Source organism: Anomaloglossus baeobatrachus, chromosome 3 (assembly GCF_048569485.1).
Source record: "Anomaloglossus baeobatrachus isolate aAnoBae1 chromosome 3, aAnoBae1.hap1, whole genome shotgun sequence".
In the NCBI taxonomy this organism is placed as follows: Eukaryota; Metazoa; Chordata; class Amphibia; order Anura; family Aromobatidae; genus Anomaloglossus; species Anomaloglossus baeobatrachus.
In genome coordinates, this window is record NC_134355.1 from 635219440 (window position 1) to 635245692 (window position 26253).

Genomic DNA, 26253 nt, shown 5'->3' on the forward strand with positions numbered 1-26253 from the left:
CATGGTTCCAACGGCCATTTGTACGGGGGAACTAGATGGGAAACGCCCTCGAGGTAGGTCTTGACCTGCGTTTTTTGAGCCAGTCGGCATTGGTAGAAGATTGAGAGCGCTGAGACCTGCCCTTTAAGGGAACTGAGAGCCAACCTGCAGAAAATCGAGAATTCTGGGGATGGCCAGAGGCAAAGGCTGGACGTTAGTTTCCCTGCACCATGAAAGGAAGATTTTCCACGTACGGTGGTAAATGCGGGATGAAGCAGGCTTTCTGGCGCTGATCATGGTGGAGATAACCGCGGGGGAGAATCCTGCTCTTGTTAATACCCAGGTCTTAATGGCCATGCAGTCAGCTTCAGGCGCCACGGTACGTCTGCGAGCATTTGTTCTAATTCGGCGTACCAGGCGCGCCTGGGCCGGACTGGTGCTATCAGTATCATCGGGACTCCCTCTACCTTGATTTGCCTGATTACCCGCGGCAGCAGAGGTAGGGGTGGAAATATGTAAGGCAGGCGGAAGTGGAGCCAGGAGCAGACTAGAGCATCCGCGCCGATGGACTGCGGATCGCGTGACCTGGCTATGAACGCGGGTACCTTTGCGTTCAACCTTGAGGTCATTAGATCAGCGTCTGGTGTACCCCAGCGAGTGCAGATGTGTAGGAACACTTCTGGGTGGAGAGACCACTCTCCGGCGGCCAGGCCTTGGCGACTTAGAAGTCTGCTGCCCAGTTCTCTACTCCCGGTATGTGTACTGCTGATATCACTGACCATGTCGATTCGGCCCAGCTGAGGATCCTGTGGGCCTCGAGATAAGCTGCCTTGCTGCAGGTGTACCCCTTGGCGATTGATGTAGGCTTCAGCTGTCGCATTGTCCGATTGGACTCGAATCTGATGACCCGCTAGCAGAGGGCAGAATGCCCTGAGCGCGAGGAAGAGCGCGCAGATTTCCAGGATGTTTATGGTTAGGGAAGACTCCTGGGGCGTCCAACGTCCTTGAGCACTGTGGTGCCGGTACACTGCTCCCCAGCCTAGGAGGCTGGCGTCCGTGGTCAGGACCAGCCAGTTAGCTGGGAGAAAAGATCTCCCCTTCGAAAGGGATGAGGACCGAAGCCACCAGCGGAGTGCGTACCTGACTGAGGGCGTCAGGTGAAGATGTCTGTCCGGGGAGAAGGGGCTCTTGTCCCAGGCCGCTAGAAGGGCTAGCTGCAGTGGGCGGAGGTGCAGTTGAGCAAAGGGTACTGCTTCTATAGCCGCCACCATCTTGCCGAGCACTTTCATGCGAATCGATTGGAGCGAGATGGAGGACGTAGAAGGCAGCGTACCGCTCGTTGAAGAGCGATCGCCTTGTCCAGGGGGAGATAGATCAAGCCCCGACGGGTGTCATGGGACATGCCCAGGAGTGTGAAGGATCGTGATGGGATCGGGAATGATTTGTCTAGATTCACTAGCCACCCTAAGCGGGATAGGGTGTCCACAGTGATCTGTACGCTGGTTGAGCAGTCGCGGAAGGAGGGGACCTTGATGAGGAAGTCGTCCAAGTAAGGGAGAACAACTACTCCCCTGGCGTGAAGGACGCTCATGGCGGCCGCCATGACTTTGTTGAAGACCCTTGGTGCGGTGGCAAGGCCGAAGGGTAGAGCTACGAATTAAAAGTGGGAGTCCTGAACTGCGAAGCGGAGGAACTTTTGGTGATCTGGGGCGATGGGTATGTGCAGGTACGCGTCCTTGATGTCTAAGGCGAGGAATTCCCCTTCAACCATGGATGCAATAATGGACCTTAGGAACTCCATTCTGAATCTCCGTACGTGCACATGTTTGTTCAGGTGTTTGAGGTCCAGGATGGGTCGAACTGACCCATCCTTTTTGGGGACCACAGAGGTTAGAATAAAAACCCCTGAACTTCACGTCGTCCGGGACAGGTATTAACACTCCTGCTGTTTGGAGCGAGTGGATTGCTGAGAAAAAAGCTTTGCGTCGTTTTCGAGACGTTAGGGGGTTTGAGAGAAAGAACCGACTCGGGGGTTGGGTCCTGGTAACCAGAAGATACAAGGTCTCGCACCCATTTGTCGTCTGAGGCGGCAGCCCAGATGTGTTGAAAAAAAACGCAGTCGACCTCCTACAATGAGTGTGTCTTCCGGGGTGCCGAAGGAGTCATGAGGGGAGAAAACGTCGTGGACGAGTCTCCCTAGTCCTGGACTGTTTCGGTCTAGGCTGCCATGATGAAGTGGGTTTCGGGGAGAGCTGAGGTCGGTCGGTCCCTGCGTAGTCCGCGGCTGGCGGCGGGGACAGCACGGGAGGTCGACCAACCACTGTGTTCCGAAGGAGCGGAACGAGGACTGTGGACGTCTGGTGAAGGTCGTCCTGGACTTCAGGTGGGGGAGGGAGGTACTCTTTCCTCCCGTGGCGTCAGAAATGAGCTTGTCCAAACCTTTGGCAAACAATCGGTCTGGAAAAAAGGGAAGGCCCGTGAGAGACTTCTTGGAGGCAGAGTCCGCTCGCCATTGTCAGAGCCAGAGAGCTCTACGGATGGCTATGGTATTTGAGGCGGCAAACGCTGCGCAGGTAGCAGCGTCCATGGAGGCCTGCATGAGGTACTCCGCCGCAGCGGCAATTTGAGCTGTTACCTCTGTGAAGGTATGCGTGAACTGGGATTCCTCAAGCGAAGTGTTAAGGGATTCTGCCCAGACCGAGATTGCCTTTGCGACCCACACAGAGGCAAAGGAGGGCAAGAGGGAGGAACCCGCGGCCTCCAAAGCAGAGCGGGCGAGGTGCTCCACCTGTCTGTCTGAGCGTCTTTGTGGCAAAGAGGGAGACCAGGGGGGAGGGGGTCGACCGAGGGCGGATCGGCCCAGCCCTTAGGGGCAGGTGAGGCAAAAGGATACCGGGACTCCATGAGTTTTCGGTTACCGAAGCGCCTGTCAGGCTTCTCCCTTTGCTTTGTGAGGATATCCTGAAACACTGGGTGATCAGCGAAAAACCTTTTGGGGTTTCCTTGCCCTCTTAAAGGAGACCGCATGGTCAGTGGTAGTGGATGGGGGATCCTCCACATGCAGAGTTTGGTTGATTGCTGCTATAAGGGAGTCTATTGCAGTTTGATCATCTGGGGAGGCTGAAACCAAGGAATCCTCTTGGTATAAACAGCATTCTCCCTCCTCCAGCTCTTCAGAAGCCGTGGAGCGTGTGGGAGAGCCTGCCCTGTGTGCTCCCGAGGGAGAGCCCGCTGGAGACACCCGGCCGTGTGCTCTTTTCCTGATCCCTGCAACCGGTGAAGCATGTGCCCGGATTACCTTACAAGGATCCTCCATAGGGGTATCCTCTGGCTGCGTTCCGTCCAGGGACCCAGAAGGGTGTGGAGGACGACATTGCATAGCCAGCACAAGGTTCTGTGACAGTTTTTCCATGGATTGGGACAGAAACTGTGTCCATTCCGGTGGGCTGGGAGCCCTAGGCTCTGGGCTGACGGTTGCGGTGGCAGCTGGGTCTTGGGGGGCTATAGGGGCACAGGACTCACAGAGAGAAGAGACCCTCCTCCTGTGTTTACGTGGTAGCTCAGCGTGGCAGGCAGTGCAGGCTGAATAATAGACTATGTGGGCCTTAGCACTCTTAGTGCCCTTAGATTTCTGCATGTTCCTAATAGGAGTATGCCAGGATGGGGAGCAATGCTTAGCAGAGCTACAATTGAAGCAAGCACCTCACCAGAATCAGCCGATGGCCGTGTCCTCAGGAAGGATGAAGCTCTATGGAGATCTTCGCATGCTTTCCTGGCGGGGGGCGGGGCTTATTGCGGCCGCGGGGGGGCAGGGCTTAGCGCTAAAAGAGCGGGAAGATGAGTCAGTGTGCCTTCCCCTGCTGTGGGTAGTAAAAAAAAAACGGCGGGAAGGGAGCTTCTGATAGTTTCCTCCCTCTCCCTACAGTCAGCACACAGCTTGTCACTGGTGGTTATCAGCCGGCTTTTCTGCTAAAGCAAATAAAACAGCGCGAGTCCCTGAGCCCTGGGCCCTCCCCCCTGCCACCGGGAAATTATCTGCAGGACTTTCTGCAAACAGCAGAATTTCCCCCTCCTCCAGCCAGCAAGCTAGAGAAAAGTTAACACTGTGTGTGCAGGATCCTTGCACATAATAAATACTGTAAATGTCCTGGGAACCTTCCCTGCAGCATCTTTTCTCCCTTTGTCTGGGAAACCAGTCAGGGGGGATCTCACCTTAAAACACTGCTTCTCCAGGCAGTGAAAATAGCAGAGTCAGCTTGCTGTGTCGGTGTCATATTCAACTCAAAGCCTGCAAAGAGGGGCTGAGGAATTGGGCTATAGGGGCAAAGGCCTCTACCCTGGGCTTTGGAAAATCGGTGTCTGTGGAACCAGTCGTCCAGCCCAGGATCCAGCGTCGCAGGAGGGGGTACGTGGAGGCGACACTCCACGTTCCCGCCCGTTGATGGTAGTGGGAGATCGGTCCCAAAAGGAAACCGTCGCCCTCAAAAAATAACAAACCTTGAAAGGAAGTGCCTCCTACAGACACTAAGCTAAAACTGAGCTTGCCTGGCCCGGCCAGGGGGTGTATACTGCAGAGGAGCAGCTATGCTTTTACATCTACTTAGTGTCCTCATATGGATAGGCAGCATAACACCCATGATCCTGTGTCCCTCAATGAGGCGTCAGAGAAAAACTTACCGTGTTGGGAAGCTGAGACCCAGGCTATATATGCGTATAATGTGGACTGGCAATAGGTGTGGTGGGGCCGGGTTCACAAACGAAAGACTACAAATCAATCAAGAAACATACACGGTAAGTTTTTTAACTGCATGAGAGAACACACACAAGCTAGGGACCCCAACGTAGAGAAATACTTTGGCGTAGTGTTGGGGCTCTGTTGCATTGATCAATTCAATAGCTAAATTTCTCTTTATTCATATGTTCATGGCAGTAATGCAGATTCCATTTTTCATATTTTCATTCTTACATATAGCTATTGGATTTTTCATGTCAGTATTCACACAGCAATTTCTGCTTTTCATATATTCCCCTTACATAGTCACTGGTGTGCATACCTTCTCTCCATATAATGTTGATTTTTTAGGTTTTTGCACCCAGTTCATACTCAGAATGGAGTTCCAGATGTTATTTCTTGATAGAAGAGACCCCCTAGTGATAACAATGGCGATCTGCCAATGTGTTTCAGAACTAATAGAGGCAGAGGTCTCAGGCTATGTTCACACTGGGAATTTTTGCAGTGTTGAGCTGCGGATTTGCCTTGGTTTTATTCAAATCCATGCTAATAAACGCTGCTTTTTACAGTTCCAGCAAAGTCTATCAGATTCCTGAAATCTCGTGCGTACACACACAAAACACCTCCAGGTTTTGTGAACCACCTCCGGTTTTGCTGCGTTATAAAAAGAATGAACATGTCAATTCTTTTCAGCGCTTTTGCCATGGTTTTTCACCCAAGTGATGGGTGGACTCGCAGATACCCTGGATCGGCGGGTCTAACCGGGTTAATAAAAAGCTCGATTCCGGCCCAGAATTGCCACCGCACCAGGGCAATTCGGGAACAGCCGGGTAAAGTGCTGGGATTGTTGCATCTAATGGATGCCACAATCCTGGGCGGCTGCAAGCTATTTTTAGGCTGGTCCTCCCCAGCCTGAGAATACCAGCCCCCAGCTGTGGTCTTTATCTTGGCTGGGTATCAAATTTGGAGGTGACCGCACGCTTTTTTTTATTTATTTAAATAATTAAAAAACAGCATAGGGTCCCTCTTATTTTGATACACTACCAAGAAAAGCACACACCTGGGGCTGCAGCCTGTAGCCGTGGGCTTTATCTGTGCTTGATATTATAATAGGGGGGACCCTATGTAATTTTTATTTTAAAATTATTTTTTTTTTTTTAATGAAAGACCCAAAGACCGGGTCTGTGATTGGTTGCTGTCACATGCCCCCAGTCTATGTGACAGCATCTGACTGCAACCAGACGCCAGTGCACTGGGAAAGCAGTGAATATGCATGAGGATAATATCGGCTCAGGAAGTAGGAGGGGCTGCGGGAGTGTGTACTGTTTAGCCTAGAATATATGGGCTCCTTCCAGGTGAGTGGGCATGACCGGCTTGGTTAGTGAGCTAGGCGATGTTTTCTCCCTTCCCCTATGCTTCGCCCCCCCTGCCCTCCATGTGATAGGGCTATGCTCAAATGACGTAACACCTGGAAGCAGCCCATACACTCCAGCATCTACCAAGCAGGTACAGCAATGCCGGAGACTGGCATAGGGTACTTTGCTTTTATTTATTTTTATTATTTTTTTTACTACCCGAGTGCCGGATCCAGGTTAATCCCGGCCCAGCACATGGGTACTTTTGAACCCCTGCTGGTCTTGACATAACAGAAAAAAATGCCACAAAAAAAACGCACCAAAAGCCACACCAAAGCCGCAGACGACTACCAGGAGACATCCTGCCACAAGATCAGGTTTTGGTCAGGAAAAAAAAACGCTGCAAAAACGTCCTGTGTGAACAGAGCCTAAGAAGCCATGCTGCAGAAATCTTATTTTATCCTGTTTTATTAGTACAGGGAATGATAAAATTAATGGTGCCATTCAAAACTACTAATACTGCAAATGACAAAATATCATACTGTTATACCAATACAAAAATGAATAATGAATACAATCTCAAAAACAATAGTGCAATCCCACTTTTTGCAGTTTTTCTGCATTTGGAATTTTTTTTTGCAGTTTTCCAGTACACTATATGGTAAAACTCATGGTTTCATTTAAAAGTACAAATCATTCTGCAATAAATGAGACCTCAGATGACTATATTGTTACATCTCTCCGAAGAAAAATTGCGAAAAAAAACCCCTGAAAGTGCGAAATGGGCCGGTTGTGAAGGGGTTAAAGCGACTGGAAAATGTTAGAGAAAACTGATGCTTCCAACCAGAAACCACTTTTGTCCACAATAAATAGGTCTGAATTTGCTTATCTCCATTACCGTAGGTTGTGTCATGTTATTAAACCGCAGCGCACTGCTCCACCTGCCGTCTGGCTTCGGTAGGGGCGGTGCGCTCCCGATTTACAGATCGGACCAGCAGCATGGTTGCACCGCTGGCCTGAACTGTGCGCTCTCTCATGCGGTCAGCAGAAGCAGCTTTGCCTCTACAGAACTGGAGGAACACAGGGGCAATGAAGCCGACTGGATTCAAAAATCGGTAGCAAAGAAATTGAAAGATTAGCTTTCCTTGCCTTGGAAAGCAGCCACTGCTGATAAGACTGCAGAGGTGGCCAGTAACCTAGGCAACAGCAGTACACAGATTACAAATCCCTCTGTTCTTGAGAGAAAAGAGGATTTTTAGTTACAGCAAAAAAAACGCATGCAAACGCAAGTGTTATTTTGCAGGATCCTGTCACTTTAAGTTTATGATAGGTAGCGAAAAAAGGGGGTGTGTGGGACTCAGCACCAATGCAAAAGAGTAAAATGCTTTATACTTTATTAGATAAGTTTAAAAAGAGGTCACAGATCATCCAAAACTGCCATGCGGCTTGCCGTGCGGCTTGCCGCGTTTCGGACACAAAAGGGGAATTAAAAACAGTCCTTAATCATAAGCTTATGATTAAGGACCGTTTTTAATTCCCCTTTTGTGTCCGAAACGTGTCAAGCCGCACGGCAAGCCGCATGGCAGTTTTGGATGATCTGTGACCTCTTTTTAAACTTATCTAATAAAGTATAAAGCATTTTACTCTTTTGCATTGGTGCTGAGTCCCACACACCCCCTTTTTTCGCTACCTATCCTGGATCACGGACCAGCCTGTCCGGGGGACTGCGAGCATTCACTACAGCCTGGAAGACATCATATGGGTGAGCTGAAAACCTTTATCTCTACTTTAAGTTTATGGGCGGGCATTGGAGTCATGTGATCGGGAGTCAGTGGAACCGAACGCGAGACTGAGAGACGGCTTCTGACAGCTGCAAAGGCTCGTAACCAAGGTAAACATCGGGTAACTTGCTTGGATACCCGATATTTACGTTGGTTACGAGCATGTGGAGGTGCTAGGAGCCGGGCTCCCTGTACACGTAACCAACGTAAACATCGGGTAACTAAGAGAAGCGCTTTGCTTGGTTACCCGATATTTATCTTTGTTACGAGTGTCTGCAGCTGCTAGGAGCCTGCTCCCTGCACACATAACCAAGATAAACATCGGGTAACTAAGCCCGCGGTTACCCGATCTTTACCTTGGTTACGAGCGTCCTCTGCTCTTAGGCGGGGGAGAGTGGAGGGAGAGGGAGGGAGAGAGAGGGAGGGGGAGAGAGGGAGGGAGAGAGAGAGGGAGGGAGAGAGAGAGGGAGGGAGAGAGAGAGGAAGGGAGAGAGAGGGAGGGAGAGAGAGGGAGGGAGAGAGAGGGAGGGAGAGAGAGGGAGGGAGAGAGAGGGAGGGAGAGAGAGGGAGGGAGAGAGAGGGAGGGAGAGAGAGGGAGGGAGAGAGAGGGAGGGAGAGAGAGGGAGGGAGAGAGAGGGAGGGAGAGTGAGGGAGAGAGAGGGAGGGAGAGAGAGGGAGGGAGAGGGAGGGAGGGAGAGGGAGGGAGAGGGAGGGAGAGGGAGGGAGAGGGAGGGAGGGAGAGAGAGGGAGGGGGAGAGAGGGAGGGAGAGAGAGAGGAAGGGAGAGAGAGGGAGGGAGAGAGAGGGAGGGAGAGAGAGGGAGGGAGAGAGAGGGAGGGAGAGAGAGGGAGGGAGAGAGAGGGAGGGAGAGAGAGGGAGAGAGAGGGAGGGAGAGAGAGGGAGGGAGAGAGAGGGAGGGAGAGAGAGGGAGGGAGAGAGAGGGAGGGAGAGAGAGGGAGGGAGAGTGAGGGAGAGAGAGGGAGGGAGAGAGAGGGAGGGAGAGGGAGGGAGGGAGAGGGAGGGAGAGGGAGGGAGAGAGAGGGAGGGAGAGAGAGGGAGGGAGAGAGAGGGAGGGAGAGAGAGGGAGGGAGAGAGAGGGAGGGAGAGAGAGGGAGGGAGAGAGACTGATCACGCGAGGCTAGTTTCTGGGCATGCTCAGTAGAAAGCAGGATCCTGTCTATCAGCATGCCAGTGTTCACATGCGTTTGCATGCTGTTTAGTCAGGATCCAGCAATTTGCAGTATTTGGACGCAGCTCAAAAACGCTACAAGTAGCGTTTTTGAAAAAAGTTAAAAAACTGCAAGTCGCTGGATCCTCACTATAACGCACGCAAACGCATGTGAACGCATGTTGAAGCGAGTCCATTGCAAATGCATTGAAATGAAAACGCATTTTAACGGGATCTGTTTTTGCGTTAAAAAAACGTTCATGATGCATGTTAAAAAAACGTAGTGTGAAAGCAGCCTAATAAGTAAAATTGCAAAGTTGTTTGGTTTTACAAGAACTTTGCAATTTTAACCAATTTAAAGGGAACCTTTTCACCAGATTTTTGAGGCATAAACCAAAGCTAGTGTAGAGGATAAGAACTGGGTAACCAAAAATACTTATTTCAGCCATTTCATAGACTTCGGTATGTAGTTTAGATTGATGTAACCCAACACATTTATGAATGCTTTTGTTTCTTACCAACACATTATATTATATATACTGCATATTCAGTGATTTTCCTTAATACAATATACCAGCACATGTAACTTAAAGATGTTTGCTGCATCCTGTCCAACTAATGAGTACCATATGGAAGACAGATGGAGTTTGGACTAACCACTCCAGCAGAGACTATGCAAATTCCTATACGTCCCGAGCCCGACCTGCGATACTTGATTGGACTATACTTGTTATACCCTTTACTTCTTAGTCCTATAAAGGCTTTGTCAGGAAATAAAGAGTTGAGTTGTCTTGCGCCAGTCGTGAGAGAAAGAGTCATCTATTCAATTATGTACCTCGCGTGCACACACGACATTCTAAGTAATTTGAACACGGCAGTCAGACCTTAAGAGACCCATTGTAGTCTCATCTCAACACTAGCACCTGTGCTGCATTCCATAAAGGTGCATGTTATCCCCTGACTCCCCCTGTACACCCCACAAATACCTTTTTTATATTCTCCAGCACTCTATGTACTACCTTGGGTTCAGTCCGATGGGCGACCTTGGTTGTGGCTCCTGTCCCTCCTCCACGCTGATCGCCGTCCTCTGGTGGTGATTGACGTGGAAGACACCACCTGCGCCTGCAAAATCTCGTGCCAGCCCAGAGACATTGCCGGCTCACACAGGCGCACTACACTCTGCCCTACTGTAGAGCACAGTGAAATACTCTGGTGCGCATACGCGAACCGGGGAGGTCTCTGTGCAGGCAAAAACATTTTGCCTAGTGACGTGAATAGCGCAGGAGGCATCAACCACGTCAATCGATCAGCGCGGAGGATGGACAACCAGGGACACCCATTGGACCGGACCCAAGGATTTACATAGAGCACTGAAGAATATAAAAAGGTATTTGTGAGGTGTACAGGGGGAGTTAGGGGATAACATGCACCTTTATGGAATGCTTAAAGGTGCTAGCTTTGGTTTATAACTCAGAAAATCTGGTGACTGTTTCCCTTTAAGATCTTGAGAAAACCCCACTATGAGCGGCTATCATATGAATGGACTTGCTATATGGGTCTGGTGGTGTTTACACAAGACAACTTGTTTATATGAAACCTTTCTGATCCCCTGATGTATAACGTCAGAATGGTTTGTCTGTTGTACAGGAGAGTTACTTCTGTAAGACTAAATCATAAATAGAAAAAAACCTTTACCAATGTAGCAATGTCAATGGATGGCTGTTCCTCCACGTTCTCCAGTTCGGTTATCCGAGCGTTGGCTTCTCTTATGTTGATCTATATGGGGATAAAACACAAACAACATAGTAACAAACGCATCTGACATGTGGATTGGAACATGACTCCACTCACAAACATTATTATATGCAACCTAGTGCAATGGTGTGAGGACGGCATTCAGCCCCAGACGAGCAGATTGCAGCAGCTCGCTTTTTCCAGCAATCAATGAATGGAGCTGACGTGCGCATGCATAACCTTGTTTTCAATCAGACTGGGCTCTGCAAAGCCTGTGATCGCTGGTGGTACCCCCCCCCGCAATTTGCGATTTATCTTTTGTCCTTGTGATAGTGGACAACTTTCTCAATTGAGGCAATACCCCCTTTAGGTTCTGTGCGCACTGGGAAATTTGCTTTTCTTAAAGGGAACCTATCACCAGATTTGGGGACTGTAAGCTGCGGTCACCACCACTAGGCTCTTATATACAGCATACAGCATTGTAACATGCTGTTTATAAGAGCCCAGGCCGCTGTGTTGAACATAAAAAACGGATTTTTGTGTACTCACCGTAAAATCGTTTTCTCTTAGCCATCATTGGGGGACACAGGACCATGGGTGTTATGCTGCCTATCCATAGGAGGACACTAAGTAGATGCAAAAGCATAGCTCCTCCTCTGCAGTATACACCCCCTGGCCGGGCCAGGCAGCCTCAGTTTTAGTACATAAGCAAAAGGGAAAAAAAAACAACAAAAAAAAAAAAAAAAACAGTAAAAACTTCTCAACAGAGGAACATGAGAAAAGAAGAGTCATAACCAAATAAGGTACTGAGAGAACCAAGGCCCAACAGGGCAACAGGGTGGGTGCTGTGTCCCCCAATGATGGCTAAGGCTATGTGCCCACGTGGACAGTGTCCTGCGGATATATCCGCAAGACATTCCGCAGGTACTCTCAGAAATTCACAACAGAACTTTCTGTTTCAATGCTGCGGATATACAGCGGAATGTCGTGCGGATATGGTGCGGGCATTCTGCATTGAAGATACAGTACCATGGCTTCGGCACTGCATCCTCAATGCAGAACAAGTGCTGCAGTGATTGGGGTGCTCATATTTACCTCCATGCAGCACCTCGCTTTCTGGCGGCCGGGTCACTGTCAGGCAGCGTCTGGTTCACTGTGCTGGAAGTGGGCAGGCCTGAACTAGCTCCGGCTGTCACATGACCGGAGCTCGTGCAGGCCCTGCCCACCTCTTCCTTCCTGTACCTGGCTGGATTCACCACGCTGCTGCCGCTGCCGTTACACCGGACGGAGAAAGTGACTCAGGTCTCTATCAAGGCAGGTAAGTATATGGGACCCTGCGGAGAAATCCGCAACAATAATTGACACGCTGCAGATTTTTCCGCACGAAAATCCGCACGATTTCCGATGCGGAAAAATCCGCAGCGTGGGCACAGCATTTCCCAAATGCCATAGAAATGGCTGGGGAGTAGCTGTGCTGCAGATTTCTGGAAAATCCGCGGCAAAATCCGCGCATTTTCTGCGGCGTGGGCACAGCATTTCCCAAATGCCATAGAAATGACTGGGGAGTAGCTGTGCTGCAGATTTCTGGAAAATCCGCGGCAAAATCCGCGCATTTTCCGCGGCGTGGGCACAGCATTTCCCAAATGCCATAGAAATGACTGGGGAGTAGCTGTGCTGCAGATTTCTGGAAAATCCGCGGCAAAATCCGCGCATTTTCCGCGGCGTGGGCACATAGCCTAAGAGAAAACGATTTTACAGTGAGTACACAAAAATCCGTTTTCCTCTGACGCCTCATTGGGGGACACAGGATCATGGGACGTCCTAAAGCAGTCCATGGGTGGGAAACATAAAAGAAGACAACACAACCCAAGGACTAGGAACCAGTCCCAGACAGCCTGGAGCGCCTACTGAGAGAGGTGCTCTACTGCCGTTTGCAGAATTTTCCTACCCAGATCTTTCTTAGTTGAAACCTGGGTATGGACTCTGTAATGCTTTGAAAACGTATGTAGGCTAGACCAGGTCGCAGCCTTACACACCTGTTCCACTGAAGCCTGATGCCGAATGGCCCACAAAGCGCCAACTGCTCGCGTGGAATGAGCCCGCAGCCCACTAGGAATGGGCTTGAGTTGCAAGCGGTAGACTTCCTGGATCGCAGAGCGAATCCAGCGAGCCAGAGTCGCCTTTGAAGCTGCCTGTCCCTTCTTAGGCCCCTCAGGAATGACGACCAAAGAGTCCGTTTCCCTAAAGGGGGCTGTCCTGGATATGTAATATCTGAGAGCTCTGACGAGGTCTAACGAATGCAGAGACCTTTCCACCCTATGAACTGGGTGTGGACAAAAGGAAGGCAGAACAATGTCCTCGTTCAAATGAAACGGGGGTAAGAACCTTTGGAAGGAAATCCGGAAGGTGGCGCAGAACCACCTTGTCCTGGTGAAAGATCAGAAAAGGCTCACGGCAAGAGAGTGCTGCTAGTTCCGAAACCCGTCTGATGGACGTAATTGCCACCAGGAATGTTACCTTCCAGGACAGAAGAGCAAGGGAGGATTCCTTGAGGGGTTCAAAGGGAGACCTCTGGAGACCGTCCAGAATGAGGTTGAGGTCCCATGGGTCCAGCGGCCGTTTGTACGGGTGAACTAGATGGGAAACGCCCTGGAGAAAGGTCTTGACTTGCGGTTTTTGAGCCAGGGAGCATTGGTAGAAGATTGAGAGCGCTGAGACCTGCCCTTTAAGGGAACTGAGAGCCAAACCCACTTGCAAGCCAGACTGTAGAAAGTCGAGAATTCTGGGGATGGCCAGAGGCATAGGCTGGACGTTAGTTTCCCTGCACCATAAAAGGAAGATTTTCCACGTACGGTGGTAAAAGCGGGATGAAGCAGGCTTTCGGGCGCTGATCATGGTGGAAACAACCGCGGGGGAGAATCCCGCTCTTGTTAATACCCAGGTCTCAATGGCCATGCCGTCAGCTTCAGGGCTCTGGAGTTCTGATGGGAAATGGGCCTTTGGGTCAGCAAGTCTGGGATGTCTGGAAGGCGCCACGGTGCGTCTGTGAGCATTTGTACTAATTTGGTGTACCAGCTATCAGTATCACCGGGACTCCCTCTGCCTTGATCTTCCTGATTACCCGCGGCAGCAGGGGTAGAGGTGGAAATATGTAAGGAAGGCGGAAGTGGTGCCAGGAGCAGACTAGAGCATCCGCGCCGATGACTGCGGGTCGCGTGACCTGGCTATGAACGCGGGTACCTTTGCGTTCAACCTTGAGGCCATTAGGTCCACGTGTGGTGTGCCTCAGCGAGTGCAGATGTGTGGAAACACATCTGGGTGGAGAGACCATTCTCCGGCGGCCAGGCCTTGGCGACTTAGAAGTATGCTGCCCAGTTCTCTACCCCCGGTATGTGTACCGCTGATATCACTGATCCCGTCGATTCGGCCCAGCTGAGGATCTTGTGGGCCTCGAGATAAGCCGCTTTGCTGCGGGTGCCCCCCTGCCGATTAATATAGGCTACAGCTGTCGCATTGTCCGATTGGACTCGAATCTGACGACCCGATAGCAGAGGGCAGAACGCTCTTAGCGCGAGGAAGATCGCGCGGAGTTCCAGGATGTTTATGGGTAGGAAAGACTCCTGGGGCGTCCAACGTCCTTGAGCAGTGTTGTGCCGGTACACTGCTCCCCAGCCTAGGAGGCTGGCGTCCGTGGTCAGGACCAGCCAGTTCACTGGGAGGAAAGATCTCTCCTTCGATAGGGATGAGGACCGAAGCCACCAGCGGAGTGCGTACCTGACTGAAGGCGTCAGGTGAAGATGTCTGTCCAGGGAGAAGGGGCGCTTGTCCCAGGCCGCTAGAAGGGCTAGCTGCAGTGGGCGGAGGTGCAGTTGAGCAAAGGGTACTGTTTCCATAGCTGCCACCATCCTGCCGAGCACTTTCATGCTGAATCGAATGGAGCGAGACGGAGGACGTAGAAGGCAGCGTACCGCTCGTTGAAGAGCGATCGCCTTGTCCTGAGGGAGAAGGATCAAGCCCCGACGGGTGTCCAGGGACATGCCCAGGAAGGTGATGGATCGTGATGGGATCGGGGATGATTTGTCCAGATTCACTAGCCACCCTAAGCGGGATAGGGTGTCCACAGTGATCTGTACGCTGGTTGAGCAGTCGCGAAAGGAGGGGGGCCTTGATGAGGAGGTCGTCCAAGTAAGGGAGAACGACTACTCCCCTGGCGTGAAGGACACTCATGGCGGCCGCTATGACTTTGGTGAAAACCCTTGGTGCGGTGGCAAGGCCGAAGGGTAGAGCTATGAATTGAAAGTGGGAGTATTGAATTGCGAAGCGGAGGAACTTTTGGTGATCTGGGGCGATGGGTATGTGCAGGTACGCGTCCTTGATGTCTATGAAGGCGAGGAATTCCCCTTCAACCATGGATGCAATAATGGACCTTAGGGACTCTATTCTGAATTTCCGTACGCGCACATGTTTGTTTAGGTGTTTGAGGTCCAGGATGGGTCGAACTGACCCATCCTTTTTGGGGACCACAAAGAGGTTGGAATAAAACCCCCCGAACTTCTCATCGTCTGGGACAGGTATCACTCCTGCTGTTTGGAGCGAGTGGATTGCTGAGAAAAAAGCTTTGCGTCGTTTGAGTCTTTGGGGGGGTTTGAGAGTAAGAACAGACTCGGGGGTCGGGTCTGAAATTCTATGTGGTAACCGGAAGACACAAGGTCTCGCACCCATTTGTCGTCTGAGGCGGAAGCCCAGATTGTTTAAAGAGACGCAGTCGACCTACAATGAGTGTGTCTTCCGGGGCGCTGAAGGAGTCATGAGGGGGGAAAACGTCGTGGCCGAGTCTCCCTAGTCCTGGACTGTTTCGGTCGAGGCTGCCATGACGAAGTGGGTTTCGGGGAGAGCTGAGAAGGTCGGTCCCTGCGTAGTCCGCGGCTGGTGGCGGGGACAGCATGGGATGTCGACCAATCAAATGAGTTCCGAAAGGAGCGGAACGAGGACTGTGGACGTCTGATGAAGGTCGTCCTGTATTTCAGCTGGGGGAGGGAGGTACTCTTTCCTCCCGTGGCGTCAGAAATGAGCTTGTCCAGACGTTCGCCAAACAATCGGTCTGGAAAAAAGGGAAGGCCCGTGAGAGACTTCTTGGAGGCAGAGTCCGCTCGCCATTGTCAGAGCCAGAGAGTTCTACGGATGGCTATGGTATTTGAGGCGGCAAACGCTGCGCAAGTAGCAGCGTCCATGGAGGCCTGCGTGAGGTACTCCGCCGCAGCGGCAGTTTGAGCTGTTACCTCTGTGAAGGTATGAGTGAACTGGGATTCCTCAAGCGAAGTGTTAAGGGATTCTGCCCAGACCGAGATCACCTTTGCGACCCACACAGAGGCAAAGGAGGGCGAGAGGGAGGAACCCACAGCCTCAAAAGCAGAGCGGGCGAGGTGCTCCACCTGTCTGTCTGTCGGGTCCTTGATGGAGGAACCATCGGTTAAAGACAGGAGCGTCTTTGTGGTAAGGCGGGAGACCGGGGGGTGTCGACCGAGGGCGGATCGGCCCAGCCCTTAAGGGGGCAGGTGAGGCAAAAGGGTACCGGGACTCCATGAGTTTTCGGTTACTGAAGCGCCTGTCAGGCTTCTCCCTTTGCTTTGTGAGGATTTCCTGAAACTCTGGGTGATCAGCGAAAACCTTTTGGGGTTTCCTTGCCCTCTTAAAGGAGACCGCATGGTCAGTGGTAGTGGATGGGGGATCCTCCACATGCAGAGTTTGGTTGATTGCTGCTATAAGGGAGTCTATTGCAGTTTGATCATCTGAGGAGGATGAAACCAAGGAATCCTCCTGGTACAAACAGCATTCTCCCTCCTCCAGCTCATCAGAAGCCGTGGAGCGTGTGGGAGAGCCTGCCCTGTGTGCTCCCGAGGGAGAGCCCGCTGGAGACACCCGGCCGTGTGCTCTTTTCCTGATCCCTGCAATCGGTGAAGCATGTGCCCGGATTACCTCAGAAGGATCCTCCATAGGTGTATCCTCAGGCTGCATTCCGTCCAGGGACCCAGAAGGGTGTGGAGGATGACATTGCATAGCCAGCACCAGGTTCTGTGACAGTTTTTCCATAAATTGGGACAGAAACTGTGCCCATTCCGGTGGGCTGGGAGCCCTAGGCTTTGGGCTGACTGTTGCGGCGGTGGTGGCAGGGGGATCTTGGGGGCTATAGGGGCACAGGACTCACGGAGAGAAGAGGTGTGTTTACGTGGTAGCTCAGCGTGCCAGGCAGTGCAGGCTGAATAATAGACTATGTGGGCCTTAGCATTTTTAGTGCCCTTAGAATTCTGCATGTTCCTAATAGGAGTATGCCAGGAGGGAGAGCAATGGTCAGCAGAGCTACAAGTGAAGCAAGCACCTCACCAGAATCAGCCGATGGCCCTGTCCTCAGGAAGGAGTAAGCTCTATGGAGATCTTCGCACGCTTTCCTGGGGGGGCGGGGCTTATCGCAGTCACGGGGGGGGGGGGCTTAACGCTAAAAGAGCGCGAAGAAGAAGTCAGTGTGCCCCCCCCCTGCTGTGGGTAGTAAAAAACGGCGGGAAGGGAGCTTCTGATAGTTTTCCTCCCTCTCCCTCCAGTCAGCACACAGCTTGTCACTGGTGGTTATCAGCAGGCTTTTCTGCTAGAGCAAATAAAACAGAGCAAATAAACCTGAGCTCTGTGCCCTCCCCCTGCCACTGTGGAATTATCTGCAGGAGTTTCTGCAAACAGCAGAACTTCCCCCTCCTCCAGCCAGCAAGCTAGAGAAAAGTTAACACTGTGTTCAGGATCCTTGGGGCTCTCCTCCTTGCAATCAGCAAGGGACTTTCTCATAATAAATACTGTAAATTCAGCAGTCCTGGGAGCCTTCCCTGCACCGTCTTTTCTCCCTTTGTCTGGGAAACCAGTCAGGGGGGATCTCACCTTAAACACTGCTTCAGTCCAGGCAGTGAAAATAGCAGAGTCAGCTTGCTGTGTCCGGTCACACCGGTGCCATAATCAACTCAGAGCCTGCAAAGACGGGCTGAGGAATTGGGCTATGGGGCACAGGCCTCTACCCTGGGCTTTGGAAAATCTGTGTCTGTGGAACCCGTCATCCAGCCCAGGATCCAGCATCGCAGGAGGGGGTACGTGGAGGCGACACTCCACGTTCCCGCCCGTTGATGGTAGTGGGAGATCGGTCCCAAAAGGAAACTGTCGCCCTCAAAAAATAACAAACCTTGAAAGGAAGTGCCTCCTACAGACTCTAAGCTAAAACTGAGGCTACCTGGCCTGGCCAGGGGGTGTATACTGCAGAGGAGGAGCTATGCTTTTGTATCTACTTAGTGTCCTCCTATGGATAGGCAGCATAACACCCATGGTCCTGTGTCCTCCAATGAGGCGTCAGAGAAAAACACTTTATAATACTCACCTAGGTCGCTCCGATGCACACCAGTCTGATGGGTGTCACCGTTCTCTGGGACCGGCGCCTCCCCTTTCAGCCATCTTGGCCTTCCTTATTCTGAAGCCTATGTGCATGACGCGTCTACGTCATACACACTCGCCGGTCCTGCGCAGGCACACTACAATACTTTGATCTGCCCTGAGCAGGGCAGATCAAAGTGCGCCTGCGCAGGACCTCAATGCTGGCCTCTGTGGATGACGTAGGATGCGTCATGCACCCAGGCTTCAGAATAAGGAAGACCAAGATGGCCGAAAGGGGAGGCGCCGGTCCCAGAGAACGGAGACACCCATCTGACTGGTGTGCACCGAAGCGACCTTCTAGGTGAGTATTATAAAGTGATTATCACGTTCTACGCAGCGGCCTGAGCTCTTATATACACTATGTTAGAATGCTGTATATAACAGCCCACTGGTGGTGACCGCAGATTATGGGCCGAAAAAGTAGTGACAGATTCCCTTTAAGAAAAATCCGTAGCCTCTGGCAGAATTCCTAACCTGCGGCAAAAAAGCACCCGCATGCGGTTTTACTGCATTTTACCATTATCTATGGCAAAAACGCAGGTGCCTGCGGAAAATCAGCGACAGGCTACTTCTTTTTTTGCTGCAGAAAAGCTGCAAAAATTCTGCAGCAAAACCTATAGGGGAAAAAAAAAACCATAGTGTGCGCACAGCATTTTGGTTGTCCCATAGATTTTGCTGGCGAAGGACTACAGAAAGGTTATGAATAAAAAAACGCACCTTTTCTGCAGCAACAAATGCGACAAACCCGCAGCAAAAAAATGCAGTGTGCGCACAGGGCCTTAATGGAATTTCATATTCTGTCAGTGAGTAAAGGGAATCTGTCGTTTGATTCATGCTTCCCAAAACAAGGGCAGAATGAACCAGAGCCCTTCTGTGCAATTGTGTAGCCCATGCTCTGATTCACGCAGTCTGTGGTTCGTTCGGACAGCAGAAATCTAATGACCGGATTCTGTTAATTTGTCTGCAATGTCTGTAAAGCAACTATTTAATTCATTCATTCATACAATGTGCTGCCATAACAAAGTGAAAGGTTAGCAGAGGGGTCCTGTATTGCGCCCGAAGAGGTACTGTGAAGGTGGTCTGAGCTATAGCTTGTTTGTTTAAACGTAATATGAATATCTGTGTATGTAAATAATCAAAATATAGATGTAGTAGCATAATTATCCGTCTATATAGCAATTGCACAGACCTATAATATAATTCAAAGCTGTATAGTCATGAAGGAGTTAACCAAAGATAATGAAGCCAGAATGTGAAGCTGCAAAGTCTTATCAGTAGTGTTCACAGAGAAAGAATGTACAAGGAACAAAGATGTGTTTTACAGCATGCTGGGAGAAAATAAGGAGTGAAACACTCCCTTAAACTATGTGTTGTATTTTCAAGGTTAATAATGCAAACTGTATAATTGGGTTTCTTCTAATACACGAGTTCAGTTGATGACACTGGCTGAAAGAGAGAACATGTCTGTGTGTTCATTGTCTGATACATTGATATATCGGCACTGATATACAGCTAATACGGCACTGTCTCTGTATCCCAAACGAAGACTTCATTAGCAGTCTTCACCCAAATTCCTCCCTTGACAGTACGAACAGCAGTGATGTCAGAGCTATACTGCCAGTGTACTAAAATATAGGATGTGCCACTCTGATGACAAAGGGCCAAGACACCATTGTCTCTGTCAATTGTACAAACGGCTACGTGGTGACGACTGAATTTGCCAATTGCTATTATTTACCTAACTTACCTGAATTCTCTTCTTGGTGTCATGATGTTGGCGCAGCAAGCCATCATTTCCCCTGATGTCACCATCTATGGCACGTAGCTGCTGCTGTATACTGGAAAACTGAGATGAGATATCACTAACTTCTCTCTCCAGATGACTGAAGAAGTAAAAAAACAAAATATATTAGATTGGCGGTCATTTGAAAACCTTTAAGCTGGTTACACATGGAGGACTGAAGTATATGATGAGCACTGAGTGATCTGTAAGGCTATGTGCCCACGGGAGCTTGCTGCAGAAAACCTGCGGATTTATCTGGATTTTCTAGATAACTCCGCAGGTTTTAGCAAGTACAGACACTCCCCATGTTATCCTATGGGACATGGGGAGTGTCTGTGTCCATGCTGCAGAATGTGCGACTGCGGAATATGCTGCGGATGTCCCGCAGCTGCACGTAACTTCATGTCAATTATTCCTGCGGATTTACCTGCGGAAATCCCGGTGCTCCACTATGGAGAGGCCGGGACTTCCGCAGGTAATCCGCAGGAATGTCCACAGGTTTACCGCAGCTATTTCGCTGGAATCCCGCAGCTAAAAATAGCTGCGGATTCTGACGAGCAGCTGCGGGAAACCTGCGGCCATACCTGCGGATATATCCGCAGGAGCAAGCTCCCGTGGGCACATAGCCTAATACATAGCTCTCAAATTTTCTAGAAAAATGCTCGAGTTCCCCAATGACTTACATTATACTCGGGTACTCGAGTTGCTCCAGCCGAGCGTCAAACTGCTGGTTAAGACTACCGAACAGTTGGCAGTACTCGCTTATCGCTACTGGTTACACATGATGATACACCGTCAAACCTTTTTTTTTTTTTGTGCTGCGCAAAGAAGGGAATTTTGTTTACTTACCGTAAATTCCTTTTCTTCTAGCTCCAATTGGGAGACCCAGACAATTGGGGTGTATAGCTACTGCCTCCGGAGGCCACACAAAGTATTACACTTAAAAGTGTAAAGCCCCTCCCCTTCTGCCTATACACCCCCCGTGGGATCACGGGCTCCTCAGTTTTAGTGCAAAAGCAAGAAGGAGGAAAGCCAATAACTGGTTTAAGAACAAATTCAATCCGAAGAAACATCGGAGAACCGAAACCATTCAACATGAACAACATGTGTACCCGAAAAAACAAAAATCCCTAAGAAAACAGGGCGGGTGCTGGGTCTCCCAATTGGAGCTAGAAGAAAAGGAATTTACGGTAAGTAAACAAAATTCCCTTCTTCTTTGTCGCTCCATTGGGAGACCCAGACAATTGGGACGTCCAAAAGCAGTCCCTGGGTGGGTAAAATAACCCCTCGTGATAGGACCGTAAAACAGCCCTTTCCTACAGGTGGGCAACCGCCGCCTGAAGGACTTGTCTACCTAGGCTGGCATCCGCCGAAGCGTAGGTATGCACCTGATAATGCTTGGTAAAAGTGTGCAGACTCGACCAGGTAGCCGCCTGGCACACCTGCTGAGCCGTAGCCTGGTGCCGTAATGCCCAGGACGCACCCACGGCTCTGGTAGAATGGGCCCTCAGCCCTGAGGGAACCGGAAGCCCAGCAGAGCGGTAGGCTTCAAGAATTGGTTCCTTGATCCACCGAGCCAGGGTGGATTTGGAAGCTTGCGACCCTTTACGCTGACCAGCGACAAGGACAAAGAGTGCATCCGAGCGGCGCAGGGGCGCCGTGCGGGAAATGTAGATTCTGAGTGCTCTCACCAGATCCAACAAATGCAAATCCTTTTCACATTGATGAACTGGATGAGGACACAAAGAAGGCAAGGAGATATCCTGATTGAGATGAAAGGGGGATACCACCTTAGGGAGAAACTCCGGAATCGGGCGCAGAACCACCTTGTCCTGGTGAATCACCAGGAAGGGAGATTTACATGACAGCGCTGCTAGCTCGGACACTCTCCGAAGAGACGTGACCGCTACTAGAAAAGCCACTTTCTGTGAAAGGCGAGAAAGGGAAACATCCCTCATAGGCTCGAAAGGCGGCTTCTGGAGAGCAATTAGAACCCTGTTCAGATCCCAGGGCTCTAACGGCCGCTTGTAAGGAGGGACGATATGACAAACCCCTTGCAGGAACGTGCGTACCGGAGGAAGTCGTGCTAGGCGCTTCTGAAAAAATACAGATAGCGCTGAGACTTGTCCCTTGAGGGAGCCGAGCGACAAACCTTTTTCCAAACCGGATTGCAGGAAGGAAAGAAAAGTAGGCAATGCAAATGGCCAGGGAGCAACTCCCTGAGCAGAGCACCAAGATAAGAATATCTTCCACGTCCTGTGGTAGATTTTGGCGGAGGTTGGTTTCCTGGCCTGTCTCATAGTGGCAATGACCTCTTGAGATAACCCTGAAGACGCTAGGATCCAGGACTCAATGGCCACACAGTCAGGTTGAGGGCCGCAGAATTCAGATGGAAAAACGGCCCTTGAGACAGCAAGTCTGGTCGGTCTGGTAGTGCCCACGGTTGGCCTACCGCGAGGTGCCACAGATCCGGGTACCACGACCTCCTTGGCCAGTCTGGAGCGACGAGGATGGCGCGGCGGCAGTCGGACCTGATCTTGCGCAGCACTCTGGGCAACAGTGCCAGAGGTGGGAACACATAAGGAAGCCGGAACTGCGACCAATCTTGAACTAAGGCGTCCGCCGCCAGAGCTCGGTGATCGTGAGACCGTGCCATGAAAACCGGGACCTTGTTGTTGTGCCGCGACGCCATTAGGTCGACGTCCGGCATCCCCCAGCGGCGACAGATCCCCTGAAACACGTCCGGGTGAAGAGACCATTCCCCTGCGTCCATACCCTGGCGACTGAGGAAGTCTGCTTCCCAGTTGTCCACGCCTGGGATGTGAACTGCGGATATGGTGGATGCCGTGTCTTCCACCCACGTCAGAATCCGCCGGACTTCCTGGAAGGCTTGCCGACTGCGTGTTCCTCCTTGGTGGTTGATGTAAGCCACCGCTGTGGAGTTGTCCGACTGAATTCGGATCTGCTTGCCTTCCAGCCACTGCTGGAAGGCTTGTAGGGCAAGATACACTGCTCTGATTTCCAGAACATTGATCTGAAGGGTGGATTCTTGCTGAGTCCACGTACCTTGAGCCCTGTGATGGAGAAAAACTGCTCCCCACCCTGATAGACTCGCATCTGTCGTGACCACCGCCCAGGATGGGGGTAGGAAGGACTTTCCTTTTGACAATGAGGTGGGAAGAAGCCACCACCGAAGGGATTCCTTGGCCGCCTGAGAAAGGGAGACGTTCCTGTCGAGGGACTCCGACTTCCCGTCCCATAGGCGGAGAATGTCCCATTGTAGTGGACGCAGATGAAACTGCGCGAAAGGGACTGCCTCCATTGCTGCTACCATCTTCCCTAGGAAGTGCATGAGGCGTCTCAAGGGGTGTGACTGGCCTTGAAGGAGAGATTGCACCCCTGTTTGTAGTGAACGCTGTTTGCCCAGCGGAAGCTTCACTATCGCTGAGAGAGTATGAAACTCCATGCCAAGATATGTTAGCGATTGGGTCGGGGTGAGATTTGACTTGGAAAAGTTGATGATCCACCCGAAAGTCTGGAGAGTCTCCAGCGCCACGTTCAGGCTGTGTTGGCATGCCTCTTGAGAGGGCGCCTTGACAAGCAGATCGTCTAAGTAAGGGATCACAGAGTGTCCCTGAGAGTGCAGGACTGCTACTACTGCTGCCATGATCTTGGTGAAGACCCGTGGGGCTGTCGCCAGACCGAAAGGCAGGGCTACGAACTGAAGGTGTTAGTCTCCTATAACGAAGCGTAGAAAGCGCTGATGCTCTGGAGCAATCGGTACGTGGAGATAAGCATCCTTGATGTCTATTGATGCTAGGAAATCTCCTTGAGACATTGCGGCGATGACGGAGCGGAGGGATTCCATCCGGAACCGTCTGGTTTTCACGTGCTTGTTGAGAAGTTTTAGGTCCAGAACGGGACGGAAAGACCCGTCCTTTTTTGGTACCACAAACAAATTGGAGTAAAAACCGTGACCCTGCTGCTGAAGAGGAACAGGGATCACCACTTCTTCTGCCTTTAGAGTGCACACCGCCTGCAGAAGAGCATCGGCTCGGTCGGGAGGCGGAGACGTTCTGAAGAATCGAGTTGGAGGACGAGAACTGAACTCTATCCTGTACCCGTGGGACAGAATGTCTCTCACCCAACGGTCTTGGACCTGTGGCAGCCAAATGTCGCCAAAGCGGGAGAGCCTGCCACCGACCGAGGATGCGGAGAGAGGAGGCCGAAAGTCATGAGGAAGCCGCCTTGGTAGCGGGTCTTCCGGCTGTCTTTTTTGGGCGTGACTGAGCCCGCCAAGAATCTGAGCTCCTCTGATCCTTTTGAGTCCTTTTGGACGAGGAGAATTGGGACCTGCCCGAGCCTCGAAAGGACCGAAACCCCGACTGTCCCCTCCTCTGTTGGGGTTTGTTTTGTCTGGGCTGAGGTAAGGATGAATCCTTACCCTTGGACTGTTTAATGATTTCATCCAAACGCTCACCAAACAGTCGGTCACCAGAAAAAGGCAAACTGGTTAAGCACTTTTTGGAAGCAGAATCCGCCTTCCATTCCCTTAACCACAAGGCTCTGCGTAAAACCACGGAGTTGGCGGACGCCACTGCCGTACGGCTCGTAGAGTCCAGAACAGCATTAATCGCGTAAGACGCAAATGCAGACATTTGAGAGGTTAAGGATGCCACCTGCGGAACAGATGTACGTGTGACCGTGTCAATCTGTGTAAGACCAGCTGAAATAGCTTGGAGTGCCCAAACGGCTGCGAATGCTGGAGCAAACGACGCGCCGATAGCTTCATAGATGGATTTCAACCAGAGCTCCATCTGTCTGTCAGTGGCATCTTTAAGTGCAGCCCCATCCTCCACTGCAACTATGGATCTAGCCGCAAGCCTGGAGATTGGAGGATCCACCTTGGGACACTGGGTCCAGCCTTTGACCACGTCAGGGGGAAAGGGATAACGTGTATCCTTAAGCCGTTTGGAGAAACGCTTATCTGGATAAGCGTGGTGTTTCTGGACTGACTCTCTAAAGTCAGAGTGGTCCAGAAAAGTACTTAATTTACGCTTGGGATACCTGAAATGGAATTTCTCCTGCTGTGAAGCTGACTCCTCCACCGGAGGAGCTGGGGGAGAAATATCCAACATTCTATTGATGGACGCTATAAGATCATTCACTATGGCGTCACCATCAGGAGTATCCAAATTGAGAGCGGTCTCAGGATCAGAAACCTGATCAGCTACCTCCGCCTCATCACACAGAGAGTCCTCTTGCTGGGACCCTGACCAGTGTGATGAAGTAGAGGGCCGCTCATAGCGAGCTCGCTTAGGCTGTCTGGGACTGTCGTCCGTGTCAGAGCCGTCACCCTGGGATGCAAGGGACACCCCCGGAGCCCGGAGCTGATCCAACTGAGGGGGACCAGGGAGCAGAGATTCAACCGTGCCCATGGTCTGAGTTACTGGTCTAAACTGCAAAGTTTCTAGAATTTTAGTCATAGTCACAGACAATCTATCAGCAAAAACTGCAAACTCTGTCCCCGTCACCTGGACAGTATTCACAGGTGGTTCTCCCTGGGTCACCTCTAGCAGAGGCCCCGGCCGAGCAAGTGCCACAGGGGCCGAGCACTGCACACAATGGGGGTCAGTGGAACCTGCCGGTAGAGTAGCCTCACATGCGGTACAAGCAGCATAGAAAGCCTGTGCTTTGGCACTCTTGCTTTTTGCGGACGACATGCTGTTGTCTCCTCTGAGCAATCTAGGAGGGTATATAGCCAAGAATCACCAGCGACCGTACAGTGCAATGTATAGCATGAAGCATAAAAATACAATTGTACACTTCGGCACTAGTGGGGTCAGCACCGGAGGTGCCGCTTACCGCCCGCTCAAAAGCGGGTGTGTGGTCGCCAGAATCCCGTGCCTGGGTCTCCCAGAACTTGTCTCCCCTCTCCAGCTCAGACTGCACACAGGAATGGCTGCCGGCGTTCTGTGAAGAGGGGCGGACCGTGGGCGTGCCTCAGACAAAGTGCGGGAAACTGGCATCCCACTGTGCCCAGTGTGAGGGCTGGAGTATGTAAAGTAGACTCCAGCCCTCGGCGCTGACGTTCTGTACAGCGTCCCGCCCTTCCCCTGACTGGCAGGCCTGGGGGCGGTAACGAAACGAAACTAGGCCGCAAAAGCCGGGGACTCTAGTAATAAGCGCGGCCGTCAAATATGCACGGCCAGCGCGGAAGTCCCTGGCGCACCACAAGTCCCAGCCGCGCCGCAGTGTAAA

At 51.4% G+C, this 26253-nt stretch overlaps 1 protein-coding gene across 1 annotated transcript in view; it reads right to left on the reverse strand.

Moving 5' to 3' along the window:
* Nucleotides 1–26253, reverse strand: part of SMC6 (structural maintenance of chromosomes 6) — a 224032-nt gene that overhangs the window by 39710 nt on the left and 158069 nt on the right. Inside the window, 2 exon segments of the mRNA XM_075341130.1 lie at nucleotides 10710–10790; nucleotides 19957–20092. Coding sequence (XP_075197245.1) covers nucleotides 10710–10790; nucleotides 19957–20092 — 217 coding nt within the window.